At 53.0% G+C, this 14,076-nt stretch overlaps 1 protein-coding gene across 1 annotated transcript in view; it reads right to left on the minus strand.

Annotated features, from left to right (window-relative positions):
- fam234b (family with sequence similarity 234 member B) overlaps positions 1 to 14,076 on the minus strand; it is a gene marked incomplete at its 5' end in the record, with an annotated part of 53,386 nt that overhangs the window by 13,056 nt on the left and 26,254 nt on the right. Inside the window, 3 exons of the mRNA XM_067974736.1 lie at positions 2,441 to 2,522; positions 3,663 to 3,812; positions 9,753 to 9,894. Coding sequence (XP_067830837.1) covers positions 2,441 to 2,522; positions 3,663 to 3,812; positions 9,753 to 9,894 — 374 coding nt within the window. The remainder of the gene's footprint in view (positions 1 to 2,440; positions 2,523 to 3,662; positions 3,813 to 9,752; positions 9,895 to 14,076) is intronic.

The raw sequence follows: 14,076 nt of genomic DNA on the forward strand, positions 1-14,076 counted from the left end.
ACTTTGCTGATGATTGAGAGTAGACTGAGGGGCGGTATTTGGCTGGATTGGATTTGTCCTGCTTTTTGTGGACAGGACATACCTGGGCAATTTTCCACATTGTCAGGTAGATGCCAGTGTTGTAACTGTACTGGAACAGCTTGGCTAGAGGCGCGGCTAGTTCTGGAGCACAAGTCTTCAGCACTACAGCTGGGATGTTGTCGGGGCCCGTAGCCTTTGCTGTATCCAGTGCACTCAGCCATTTCTTGATATCACGTGGAGTGAATCGAATTGGCTGAAGACTGGCTTCTGTGATGGTGGGGATATCGGGAGGAGGCCGAGATGGACCATCCACTCGACACTTCTGGCTGAAGATGGTTGCTAACACTTCAGCCTTGTCTTTTGCACTCACCTGCTGGACTCCGCCATCGTTGAGAATGGGGATGTTTACTGAGCCTCCTCCTCCCGTTAGTTGTTTAATTGTCCACCACCATTCACGACTGGATGTGGCAGGACTGCAGAGCTTTGATCTGATCCGTTGGTTGTGGAATCGCTTAGCTCTGTCTATAGCATGTTGCTTCCGCTGTTTAGCATGCATGTAGTCCTGAGTTGTAGCTTTACCAGGTTGGCACCTCATTTTTAGGTACGCCCGGTGCTGCTCCTGGCATGCTCTTCTCCACTCCTCATTGAACCAGGGTTGATCCCCTGGCTTGTTGGTAATGGTAGAGTGAGGAATATGCCGGGCCATGAGGTTACAGATTGTGCTGGAATACAATTCTGCTGCTGCTGATGGCCCACAGCGCCTCATGGATGCCCAGTTTTGAGCTGCTAGATCTGTTCTCAATCTATCCGATTTAGCACGGTGGTAGTGCCACACAACACGTTGGATGGTGTCCTCAGTGCGAAGACGGGACTTCATCTCCACGAGGACTGTGCGGTGGTCACTCCCACCAATACTGTCATGGACAGATGCATTTGCGACAGGTAGATTGTTGAGGACGAGGTCAAGTAAGTTTTTCCCCTCGTGTTGGTTCGCTCACCACCTGCCGCAGGCCCAGTCTAGCAGCTATGTCCTTCAGGACTCGGCCAGTAATAGTGCTACTGAGCCACTCTTGGTGATGGACATTGAAGTCCCCCACCCAGAGTACATTTTGTGCCCTTGCTACCCTCAGTGCTTCCTCCAAGTGGTGTTCAACATGGAGGAGGACTGATTCATCAGCTGAGGGAGGATGGTAGGTGGTAATCAGCAGGAGGTTTCCTTGCCCATGTTTGACCTGATGCCATGAGATTTCATGGGGTCCAGAGTCAATGTTGGGGACTCCCAGGGCCACTCCCTCCTGACTGTATATCACTGTACCGCCACCTCTGGTGGGTCTGTCCTGCCGGTGGGACAGGACACACCCAGGGATGGTGATGGAAGAGTCTGGGACGTTGGCTGAAAGGTATGATTCTGTGAGTATGGCTATGTCAGGCTGTTGCTTGACTAGTCTGTCAGACAGGTCTCCCAATTTTGGCACAAGTCCCCAGATGTTAGTAAGGAGGACCTTGCAGGGTCGACTGGGCTTGGTGTTTTGCCGTTGTCGTGTCCGGTGCCTAGTGGTCCGATGCCGGGTGGTCCGTCCGGTTTTATTCTTATTGTGACTGCAGCAAGTTGGTCAGCATCTGAACTTTTCCTGGGGGGATTTCTGATGAAACATCCCCACCCAAAACCAACTCAGCTCAGGTGCTGACGGACTTGCTGTGTATCTTATCATAGAATAGAATCATAGAATGATACAGCACAGAGGGAGGTCACTGCGCCCACGTAAGTGCCTCTACACTGCTGTTTGATTTTATTTTAGTGTTTTGAGCAGAGCTCCCAACTAGGTGCTGCTCCTGTTTCTTCTCCCCGCTGGTATTTATGTGGCCCGGTGTGGGAAAGAGGGGAGAGGAAGGGGCCAGGCAGTTTCTAGTAATGCTGCTCTGAATCTGAGATAGATAGCTTTTTGGCAACCAAAGGTATTAAGGGATATGGGCCAAAGGCAGGTATATGGAGTTAGATCACAGATCAGCCATGATCTTATCAAATGGCGGAGCAGGCACGAGGGGCTGAATGGCCTCCTCCTGTTCCTATGTTCCTAGGTGTTACTCTCAGTCGAGTTAACAGTGGGTGTGTTGTGAGGCTCCCGGTCCTGTGCTGCGACTGGCTGTCCTCTGATCTCTCATGTACAAGGCTGAGCCACAATTCAGTGCACGATTCCAAGGAGGAAGGTTGTGGCAGACTGGGACATCCCAACCTCTGTCAAAGGAAGCACAAAGCAGGAATGGGAAATCAGAGGCGCTGATTCCTCCCAGCAATGCTCGCACAATCCGGCAGGCTGCCTCGGGACAATGTCAGGGGCCTGGGAGATGGCCAGCCCTCCTTACGGGGAACGGTGTCTGGTGCTGGGACACCTGAAGAGAAAAAGTCCCCAGCACACACCTTTCTCGTGTTGTTCCCACCGGTGATCTGGATCAGGAAATCCGGGATCCTGTCCTCGTTGAAGAAGCCGGCCACAGGAGCACTGGAAAGAAAACCATTCCTGTTAGTGTTACACAAAGGGAATGAAGCAGGTATTCCCGGGCACAGAACAAAGAATCTCCAACTCCCATCTACTGCACCGTGCAATCACACAGCCCATCCCCAATCGAGAGAGCAGTGTGGACATTGCAGTTACATCCACATCAAGGTTCACTCATGGACTGAACACCAATCATACCAGCAGTGTAAAATACCGTCAGCATGGAGTACCGGGCAGCGTGGATTGTACGCGGTCTGTACCGCGCAGCGTGGATTGCACGCGGACCGTACCGCGCAGCGTGGATTGCACGCGGACCGTACCGCGCAGCGTGGATTGCACGCGGACCGTAGCGCGCAGCGTGGATTGCACGCGGACCGTAGCGCGCAGCGTGGATTGCACGCGGACCGTAGCGCGCAGCGTGGATTGCACGCGGACCGTAGCGCGCAGCGTGGATTGCACGCGGACCGTAGCGCGCAGCGTGGATTGCACGCGGACCGTAGCGCGCAGCGTGGATTGCACGCGGACCGTAGCGCGCAGCGTGGATTGCACGCGGACCGTAGCGCGCAGCGTGGATTGCACGCGGACCGTAGCGCGCAGCGTGGATTGCACGCGGACCGTAGCGCGCAGCGTGGATTGCACGCGGACCCTAGCGCGCAGCGTGGATTGCACGCGGACCCTAGCGCGCAGCGTGGATTGCACGCGGACCCTAGCGCGCAGCGTGGATTGCACGCGGACCCTAGCGCGCAGCGTGGATTGCACGCGGACCCTAGCGCGCAGCGTGGATTGCACGCGGACCGTAGCGCGCAGCGTGGATTGCACGCGGACCGTAGCGCGCAGCGTGGATTGCACGCGGACCGTAGCGCGCAGCGTGGATTGCACGCGGACCGTACCGCGCAGCGTGGATTGCACGCGGACCGTACCGCGCAGCGTGGATTATACACCGTCTGTACCGTGCAGTGTGGATTATACAGGGACAGTAAATCCTGAAAGTGCTAATCTCTTCCTGGTAAAGGTAGAACAGAATTTTGCTTCGGCTGCACTGAGAGGCTTCACGCGCAGCACAAACCTGAGAGGTAACCCTCCCTCCCTGGGTTACACTCACTGATTAAATTGCTCTGTGTAGTAACCTCACCCGACACTCACCTTTCAATATTACTGTGGTTTGCAGACCACACCTGCATCAGGTGATGTCCTCGCAGCAGCTGCAGCCTGTTCCTTGTAGTGATCAGCAAATCACTGAAACTTTCTCCAGGCCTGCCCAGGGTCTGCAGGTCCCTCGCAGAACCATCACTGCTGGGGAGGCAAAGGACATGTTCAGATAACAGTTAACGCGTACAATCCCCTCCGCCCCGCGCCGCGTACAATCCCCTCCGCCCCCCTCCGCGTACAATCCCCTCCGCCCCCCTCCGCGTACAATCCCCTCCGCCCCCCTCCGCGTGCAATCCCCTCCGTCTCACTCCGCGTGCAACCCCCTCCGCCCCACTCCGCGTACAACCCCTTCTATCACACACGCAGTGTACAATCCCCTCCGACACACGCCGTGTACAGTCTCCTGTCAGACACCTTGTACAATCCCATCACATAGTGTACAATCCCCTCTGTCACACAGTTTACAATCCCGTCACACACACCTAGTACAATTCCGACACAGTGTACAATCCCCTCTGTCCCACCCCGTGTACAATCCCCTCTGTCCCACCCCGTGTACAATCCCCTCTGTCCCACCCCGTGTACAATCCCCTCTGTCCCACCCCGTGTACAATCCCCTCTGTCCCACCCCGTGTACAATCCCCTCTGTCCCACCCCGTGTACAATCCCCTCTGTCCCACCCCGTGTACAATCCCCTCTGTCCCACCCCGTGTACAATCCCCTCTGTCCCACCCCGTGTACAATCCCCTCTGTCCCACCCCGTGTACAATCCCCTCTGTCCCACCCCGTGTACAATCCCCTCTGTCCCACCCCGTGTACAATCCCCTCTGTCCCACCCAGTGTACAATCCCCTCTGTCCCACCCCGTGTACAATCCCCTCTGTCCCACCACGTGTACAATCCCCTCTGTCCCACCCCGTGTACAATCCCCTCTGTCCCACCCCGTGTACAATCCCCTCTGTCCCACCCCGTGTACAATCCCCTCTGTCCCACCCCGTGTACAATCCCCTCTGTCCCACCCCGTGTACAATCCCCTCTGTCCCACCCCGTGTACAATCCCCTCTGTCCCACCCCGTGTACAATCCCCTCTGTCCCACCACGTGTACAATCCCCTCTGTCCCACCCAGCGTACAATCCCCTCTGTCCCACCACGTGTACAATCCCCTCTGTCCCACCCAGCGTACAATCCCCTCTGTCCCACCCCGTGTACAATCCCCTCTGTCCCACCACGTGTACAATCCCCTCTGTCCCACCCCGTGTACAATCCCCTCTGTCCCACCCCGTGTACAATCCCCTCTGTCCCACCCCGTGTACAATCCCCTCTGTCCCACCACGTGTACAATCCCCTCTGTCCCACCCCGTGTACAATCCCCTCTGTCCCACCCCGTGTACAATCCCCTCTGTCCCACCCCGTGTACAATCCCCTCTGTCCCACCACGTGTACAATCCCCTCTGTCCCACCCCGTGTACAATCCCCTCTGTCCCACCCCGTGTACAATCCCCTCTGTCCCACCCCGTGTACAATCCCCTCTGTCCCACCCCGTGTACAATCCCCTCTGTCCCACCCCGTGTACAATCCCCTCTGTCCCACCCAGCGTACAATCCCCTCTGTCCCACCCCGTGTACAATCCCCTCTGTCCCACCCCGTGTACAATCCCCTCTGTCCCACCCCGTGTACAATCCCCTCTGTCCCACCCCGTGTACAATCCCCTCTGTCCCACCCAGCGTACAATCCTCGCTGTCACACACCTTGTATAATCGCATCACAGACAGCGCACAACCCCCTCTGTCCCGCATCGCGCACAACCCCCTCTGTCACAGACTACAAACCCATTACACACTATGTACAGTCCACTCTGTCACACACCGTGTACACCTGGGCGGCTTGACAGGTACAGCACAGGTTTGATGCAGAGTAAAGCTTCTTCTACAATATCCCATCAAACACTCAGTGCGAGGGAGCCAGTGGCAGATCGGACTGTGGGGACAGAACTGGCTGTGTTTGATGTGACACTGGCTATATTTCCAGTTTGACTCTCACACCTGAAGTGGTGGGAGATTTTACATAACAAATAAAATCCATGTTTGTTTCTGGTAAATTCTATGCTTTCCTTTGAGGAACTGATTGCTGTCACTCTTGTTACAGTGCAGGCAGAGAGGCAGCAGGGGGCAGTGTCCCCCTGGGCTCCGGCTCACACTGACCTGTGGCTCTGTCGCTCCATCTTATTTCACACAAAACATTTGGCTTGTCTCACGTCCACCTCAAACTATCCGCAGTCGGTGCTCGCACACCAGCCCCTTGGTGGGAGATGACCCCAGGGTTCACTGGGCGGGGGGATTACCCCGGGGTTCAGTGGGTCGGGGGGATTACCCCGGGGTTCACTGGGCGGGGGGATTATCCCGGGGTTCACTGGGCGGGGGGATTATCCCGGGGTTCACTGGGCGGGGGGATTATCCCGGGGTTCAGTGGGTCGGGGGGATTACCCCGGGGTTCAGTGGGTCGGGGGGATTACCCCGGGGTTCAGTGGGTCGGGGGGATTATCCCGGGGTTCACTGGACGGGGGGATTACCCCGGGGTTCAGTGGGTCGGGGGGATTACCCCGGGGTTCACTGGGCGGGGGGATTACCCCGGGGTTCAGTGGGTCGGGGGGATTACCCCGGGGTTCAGTGGGTCGGGGGGATTATCCCGGGGTTCACTGGGCGGGGGGATTACCCCGGGGTTCAGTGGGTCGGGGGGATTACCCCGGGGTTCAGTGGGTCGGGGGGATTACCCCGGGGTTCAGTGGGTCGGGGGGATTATCCCGGGGTTCACTGGGCGGGGGGATTATCCCGGGGTTCACTGGACGGGGGGATTACCCCGGGGTTCAGTGGGTCGGGGGGATTACCCCGGGGTTCAGTGGGTCAGGGGGATTATCCCGGGGTTCACTGGGCGGGGGGATTACCCCGGGGTTCAGTGGGTCGGGGGGATTACCCCGGGGTTCAGTGGGTCGGGGGGATTACCCCGGGGTTCAGTGGGCGGGGGGATTACCCCGGGGTTCACTGGGCGGGGGGATTACCCCGGGGTTCACTGGGCGGGGGGATTATCCCGGGGTTCACTGGACGGGGGGATTACCCCGGGGTTCAGTGGGTCGGGGGGATTACCCCGGGGTTCAGTGGGTCGGGGGGATTACCCCGGGGTTCAGTGGGTCGGGGGGATTACCCCGGGGTTCAGTGGGTCGGGGGGATTACCCCGGGGTTCAGTGGGTCGGGGGGATTACCCCGGGGTTCAGTGGGTCGGGGGGATTACCCCGGGGTTCAGTGGGTCGGGGGGATTACCCCGGGGTTCAGTGGGTCGGGGGGATTACCCCGGGGTTCAGTGGGTCGGGGGGATTACCCCGGGGTTCAGTGGGCGGGGGGATTACCCCGGGGTTCAGTGGGTCGGGGGGATTACCCCGGGGTTCAGTGGGTCGGGGGGATTACCCCGGGGTTCAGTGGGTCGGGGGGATTACCCCGGGGTTCAGTGGGTCGGGGGACTACCCCGGGGTCGGATCCACGTCTGTGACTGTTCTGGTAGATTGCAGTGTGGAAACACACCTCTCCCTGGGTGAATACAGAGCACTGTGATCTCGCAATGAAACTCTATCTGTCCCCAGGGTGAATGAAAAGATGCTGACGTCTCGGACATTTAAACCGCAGGTGGATCTAGTGTCGTGTGAAACGGTCGTGCTCCCTCTTGCTGGCTCGCCACGTTTGACTATATTCTTTGTTAAATGATAAATTTTTGTTTCTGCCCAAATATCCTCATGATCAACAGACATTTCTATCTGAATAGCACTACACTAGAGGGAGGTAATGTGTTACAGAGAGGCTGAAAGTGGAGCTGTGATGGACTGCAGATAGACACACAGTCTGCTCACTGCCCTGGCTCCCACAGTTCTACATTACATTTGTTCAGTGAGATTCACAGCGATGGAAAAATACAGCTCCTCGTGCCTTTTACTCTATTTTTGTTGCTAATTTTCCTTCTCTGTCTCGAGGTCTCCCTTCCCTCGTGCCACACACACTTTGCCCCGATGGAGAGGACAGGCGGGTTACTCATGCCCAGGTTGCCCAGTGAGGGTGAGGGGGTTTGTAGTAATGGCCCATCCCAGTTCTCCCTGTAATATCCTTTCCTGGGAGGATGGCCATTGGTTCCATTCAGCAGCTTCCCGACTGCCTAGGGGTCAGGACCACGGGCCCTTGTCCTTCCAGGAGAGGTCCCTCAGCCGATGAATTCGGTTTTCCAGTCACTGTTTTCTGCACTAACCGGCCTATTAAGCGCTCATTATGGCGGGCAGGATGTGCGCGCAGTTCGGACCGGAAGTGCTGCACCCGCCATATTGGTAGAGGAGGTTTCGTTGGCGGCTGTATCTCATGGTGGCAACATTCAAAGTCACGAATAAAGTGTGTAAATTAGGGTTGAAAATACTGCATCAAAATGACAAACAACCCCTCCCACTGTCATCGACCCCCATCCCCAGCCGACAGCACTCAACGCAGCAGTGGCCTGGGTCAACTCCAACTCCAACCCTCAAACCCGGGCCCAGTTGTGGTCAGGAAGTCACTGTACAGGAAAAGGCTGCCTCTAAACAGAGACCTCTCACTCAACATGGCGGCACATTGAAGCATGGGTATCGATAGGAAATGGGTCTGCGCGCGGGAGAGCCCGCGGTCTGCGCGCGGGAGAGCCCGCGGTCTGCGCGCGGGAGAGCCCGCGGTCTGCGCGCGGGAGAGCCCGCGGTCTGCGCGCGGGAGAGCCCGCGGTCTGTACATGCAATACTGTATGCACATTCTGTCTTTTTACACTCCACCAACTGCTAAGACATTGCACCGAGACAAGCCCAACACTCCTCACGTATATTCACCCCGTCCACCCTAGCAGCACTTAACTTGTACCCCAGGAATAAATCGCTCAGAGGCCATCATTATATTCAGTCATCTAAACTGTGTCCTTAGCTGTCAAAATAATCTTTTAAAGCATGTATCCCCTGATCGTTGACAGCACAATGCAGTCATGTGAGCCCTGTGAGAAAGAGTGCCAGAGTAGCTCGCTCAAATACGTGACTGTTTGCAGGAACAGGTCACCTTACTGCTATTTTGGGGTTGCAGGATGACAAATTTGACTTGGCATCGATCTCACTACGTGACTCAGTGCAGAGTCTCCTGGCAGGGAGTCAGCATCACATGTAAACCCTCAGGGACAGGGCACAAAGGCAGGTGCTAACCTCATACCCTGCACCAACCTACCATCAGACTGAGTTGTTCATCTCAAGATAGCCAGTAAACAAGTCGTATTCACAAAGACTTCATTCTACACAGACAACTGATACATTGAGAAGTCTTTCACACTAAGGCCCCGTGAAAGATCCCACGGCACTTTTCGAAGAGGAGCAGGGGAGTTCTCCCCGGGGTCCTGGCCAATATTTATCCCTCAACCAACAAAACTAAAACAGATTATCAGGTCATTATCACATTGCTGTTTGTGGGATCTTGCTGTGTGCAACTTGGCTGCTGCGTTTCCTACATTACAACAGTGACTACACTTCAAAAGTACTTCATTGGTTGTAAAGCACTCTGGGACATTCTGAGGTCGTGAAAGACGCTATAGAAATGCAAAGTCAGGTGACTGAGCTCATATGTTACAAGGGTAGAATATTTCCTAAACCACAGTGATCAAATTCCAGTCAAACATGGGTCCAACTTACATAATGACAGATGCAAGGAGTACCCTGAAAGTTAGGTCCAGGGCCACGTTGCTGAGCTGAGATTGTTTACCACCCTCCCTGACCTACAGTGAAACAACTGCTGACGCTGATTTTTCATCTTAAACTTTTATTCTTGAGTCACGTGGTTGAAATCCCCGGACTGAGGGAATGGCTGAGCTCGGCCTGGTGACTGCAACGTATTGGAGGAGCCTCCCTCCACCTCCCAGTACATCCATGTCCAAAGGAAAAGACTGCTCTCAGAAACAACTATCTGGACATAAATCCATCAGGTGCCCCACTGAAAAACACCCCCTTTCAGTCCGCATGCTGTGTGTGTGATAGTTAGAGTAATGCCTAGTCACCTGTACACCTCCAACAATCCAGACACATTTCCCTCTCTCTTGCGTTCCCATACGGAGTCCTGGCTTTGTAGAAGTGGAGGCAAGCTGCCTTTACCATTCGCCTGCTTGTAAATGTCCCTCACGGACACAGCCTGAACGTTCCCTTTAAAACAACAACAACTTGCATTTATACAGAGCCTTTAACACAGTAAAACGTCCCAAGGTGCTTCACAGGAGCGATTATCAAACAAAATTTGACACCGAGCCGCATAAGGAGACATTAGGACAGGTGAGCAAAAGCTTGGTCAAAGAGGTAGGTTTTAAGGAGAGTCTTAAAGGAGGAGAGAGAGGCGGAGAGGTTTAGGGAGGGAATTCCAGAGCTTAGGGCCGAGGCAGCTGAAGGCACGGCCGCCAGTGGAGCGATGAAAATCGGGGATGCGCAAGAGGCCAGAATTGGAGGAGCGCGGAGATCTCGGAGGGTTGTAGGAGGTTACAGAGAAAGGGAGGGGTGAGGCCTTGGAAAAAAATTGTGTCAGTGAAGAGCAGGAGATTTCTTTACAGGCAGGAGGTGCTCCCCATTCTAGTAACTGAGAGTCTTGCTTTGTGCTCCCAGTGTATCTTTCCTTCAATCGATTAAGCTGCTGTTGCTCTGTTCACTGATTTACAAAGCTGACCTCTGAGCAATTGCTGTCTGCACGGATATAATTTAGTTACAAACTATGACCAGAATTTAAAAATAAACAGGGGCATTTGCTGCGGAAATTGGGGAAAATTTCCATCCATGTAAATCATCGCTGGTTAGACTGGGATTCACACAGTATATCGACATGGTGCCTCACCTCATAACCGTGCAGCTCTCTGTCTTCCTTTCCACCTACAATCTGCAGGCTTTTAAGACCCAAGATTGTTGTCACCTGATCACTATTTGATCTCTCTTCCTTTTCTCGGCCTCAGTGCTGTTGTGCACAGCGGCGACAATCCTTCTCACTAAAACAAAACCTGCCGGACTGCTCTGTAAAATATAACTCTTCAAATATTTCTTGTTCCACCTTATATCCTCCAAGAGGTGGTGCCAGTGACTACAGAATAACAGTCCCCCTCTTCTCCTGTTCTCAAAGATTGGTCTGTTTAACGTGAATCTGTTTAGGTCGGGTGGAGTTCTTTTAGTTCATAAACAATGAGTTTTTAAAAGCTGTTTCTGGTGATTAACTTTTGTCTTCTTGTTCAATATTCACATTACATGGAGCCGCGAGGAGCACAGTGAGGGGCCTCACTGCTCAGAGTTTGAATCGGACACTCCACTTTATTGTGGGAATTCTGTTAGTGGCAGCTCGGAAAGATCCAAAATGGAAACTGGTCACGAAAACACAGTTCATCCAGTAACAGCCTTTTCTTCTCCACTTACCCCTGTGCTTCATGATGTGGAGTTATTATTTCCTGAGATTAAGGTCTTCGATTAATTTTCATCACAATTTAGATTTCTGAGGAGCTCCTCACATAGAGGGGTGTCTCAGAGTGTTGCACAGAGTGGATACTGAGTGGGAGAGAAACAGGGGAAACCGGTTAGGGATAGGGGGTACAGGCACCAACGAGAAGGGCTCGTTGGAAGTTCCCGAAATCAGGAAGTTGCCGAGGTGGAGAGAAGATGGGATGGAGGATGGGGCACAGTGGCAGAAGGTGCAGCCGTGAACGATTGAGCGGTTGGCAGCAAGGGTAGCAGGGACCCTGGAGGAGGTGACACAGGTGGAGTGAGGCCAGCTGAATGTGAGAACAAGGGCCAGGGTGGCCTGTGGAGTTTGGCAAGGATGTGCACGCGGCACTTTGTGTGGGAGAGATCACAGTCTTGGCATTTTACACATGGTTTGGTTGGTGAAGGGTGGACCATAGGAACAGCAGGAGGCCATTCAGCCCCTTGAGCCTGTTCCGCCATTCCATTAGATCATGGCTGATCAGTACCCTAAGTTGGCTGAGCGAAAGGCGACAGAGAGTAGGGATAATGGGAAGGTACTCACATTGGCAGGATGTGACTAGTGGAGTCCCGCAGGGATCTGTCTTGGGGCCTCAATTATTCACAATATTTATTAAATGAAGGCATAGAAAGTCTCATATCTAAGTTTGCCGATGACACAAAGATTGGTGGCATTGTAAGCAGTGTAGATGAAAACATAAAATTACAAAGCGATATTGATAGATTAGGTGAATGGGCAAGACTGTGGCAAATGGAATTCAATGTAGACAAATGTGAGGTCATCCACTTTGGATCAAAAAAGGATAGAACAGGGTACTTTCTAAATGGTAAAAAGTTAAAAACAGTGGATGTCCAAAGGGACTTAGGGGTTCAGGTACATAGATCATTGAAGTGTCATGAATAGGTGCAGAAAATAATCAAGAAGGCAAATGGAATGTTGGCCTTTATATCGAGAGGACTGGAGTACAAGGGGGCAGAAGTTATGCTGCAGCTATACAAAACCCTGGTTAGACCGCACCTGGAGTACTGTGAGCAGTTCTGGGCACCGCACCTTCGGAAGGACATATTGGCCTTGGAGGCAGTGCAACGTAGATTTACTAGAATGATTCCCGGACTTCAAGGGTTAAGTTACGAGGAGAGATTACACAAATTGGGGTTGTATTCTCTAGAGTTTCGAAGGTTAAGGGGTGATCTGATCAAAGTTTATAAGATATTAAGGGGAACAGATAGGGTGGATAGAGAGAAACTATTTCCGCTGGTTGGGGATTTTAAGAGTAGGGGGCACAGTCTAAAAATTAGAGCCAGACCTTTCAGGAGCGAGATCAGAAAACATTTCTACACACAAAGGGTTGTAGAAGTTTGGAACTCTCTTCCGCAAACAGCAATTGATACTAGCTCAATTGGTAAATTTAAATCTGAGATAGATAGCTTTTTGGCAACCAAAGGTATTAAGGGATATGGGCCAAAGGCAGGTATATGGAGTTAGATCACAGATCAGCCATGATCTTATCAAATGGCGGAGCAGGCACAAGGGGCTGAATGGCCTACTCCTGTTCCTATGTTCCTAACTCCATCTACCGGCCTTGGTTCCGTAATCCTTGCCTAACAAAAATCCATCAATCTCAGTTTTGAAATTTTCAATTGGCCCCCACTCTCAACAGCTTTTTGGGGGAGAGAGTTCCAGATTCCCACTCCCCTTTGTGTGAAGAAATGTTTCCTGACATCACCCCTGAACGGCCTGACTCTAATTTTAAGGTTCTGCCCCCTTGTTCTGGACTCCCCCCACCAGAGGAAATAGTTTCTCTCTATCTACCCTGTCAAATCATTTAATCATCTGAAACACCTCAATTTGATCATCCCTTAATCTCCTATTCTCCAGGGAATACAAACCTAGACTGTGCAATCAGTCCTCATAATTTAACCCTCTAAGCCCTGGTATCATTCTGGTGAATCTGCGCTGCATCCCTTCCAAGGCCAATATATCCTTCCTGGGGTGCGGTGCCCAGAACTGAGTGAAGGGTGAAGGGGGAGGAGGGGGAGGAGGAGGAAGAAGTCGAGCCGCGAGGTGAGGAAACTACGGACTGGCGCCTCGGCAACAGTGGGCAAGAAGTGATGGGGAGGTGGGCAATGCCTTGGCGGTGGAAGAAAGCAATCTTGGCAAAAAAGCAGCTGTGGGGCAGGAAGCTGGGTCCCAGCAGGATGGCGAGGCTGGGCTCCAGATGGCAGCAAGACGACTGATAAAGCCCAGCTCAGGGACAGGGTGCTTTCATTGCACCAACATTAAATTGGAGGTTACAGTTCATCCGGAACTTCATGTCGGAGAGGCAGTTAGAGGGTGATAACAGTGGTGGAATCAAAGGGGTCACCGTGTAAATGATAAAGAGACGAGGACCAGAGGTGACTGTACAGGCATGTGAGCAAAACGAGTAGGGAGGAGATGTAGTGACTGTCGGTCACAATTCTAATCAGTAAATCCATATATATTTTAATATCAATACACGGGAACTGGCAATCACTTGAAAATGTGGTTATTCAGCTCAGTTTACGCAAGCCTCTGGGTCCACGGTGTTTATATCCAATTAAACAGAGAGGACGATTTTCCCATAAAGAAAGACTTGCATTTCTACAGTGTCTTTCACGACCTTAGGACGACACAAAGTGCTTTCCAGCTAATTAAGTACTTTTTTTAAGTGTATCTGGGGGAATATGTGCACAAATCGTTGAATGCAGTAGGGCAGGGTGAGAAAGCGGTTAATAAAGCAAATGGGATCCTGGGCTTTATAAATAGAGGCATAGAGTACAAAAGCAAGGAAGTTATGATGAACCTTTATAAAACACTGGTTCGACCGCATCTGGAGTATTGTGTCCAGTTCTGGG

Source organism: Heptranchias perlo, chromosome 40 (genome assembly GCF_035084215.1).
Source record: "Heptranchias perlo isolate sHepPer1 chromosome 40, sHepPer1.hap1, whole genome shotgun sequence".
In the NCBI taxonomy this organism is placed as follows: domain Eukaryota; kingdom Metazoa; phylum Chordata; class Chondrichthyes; order Hexanchiformes; family Hexanchidae; genus Heptranchias; species Heptranchias perlo.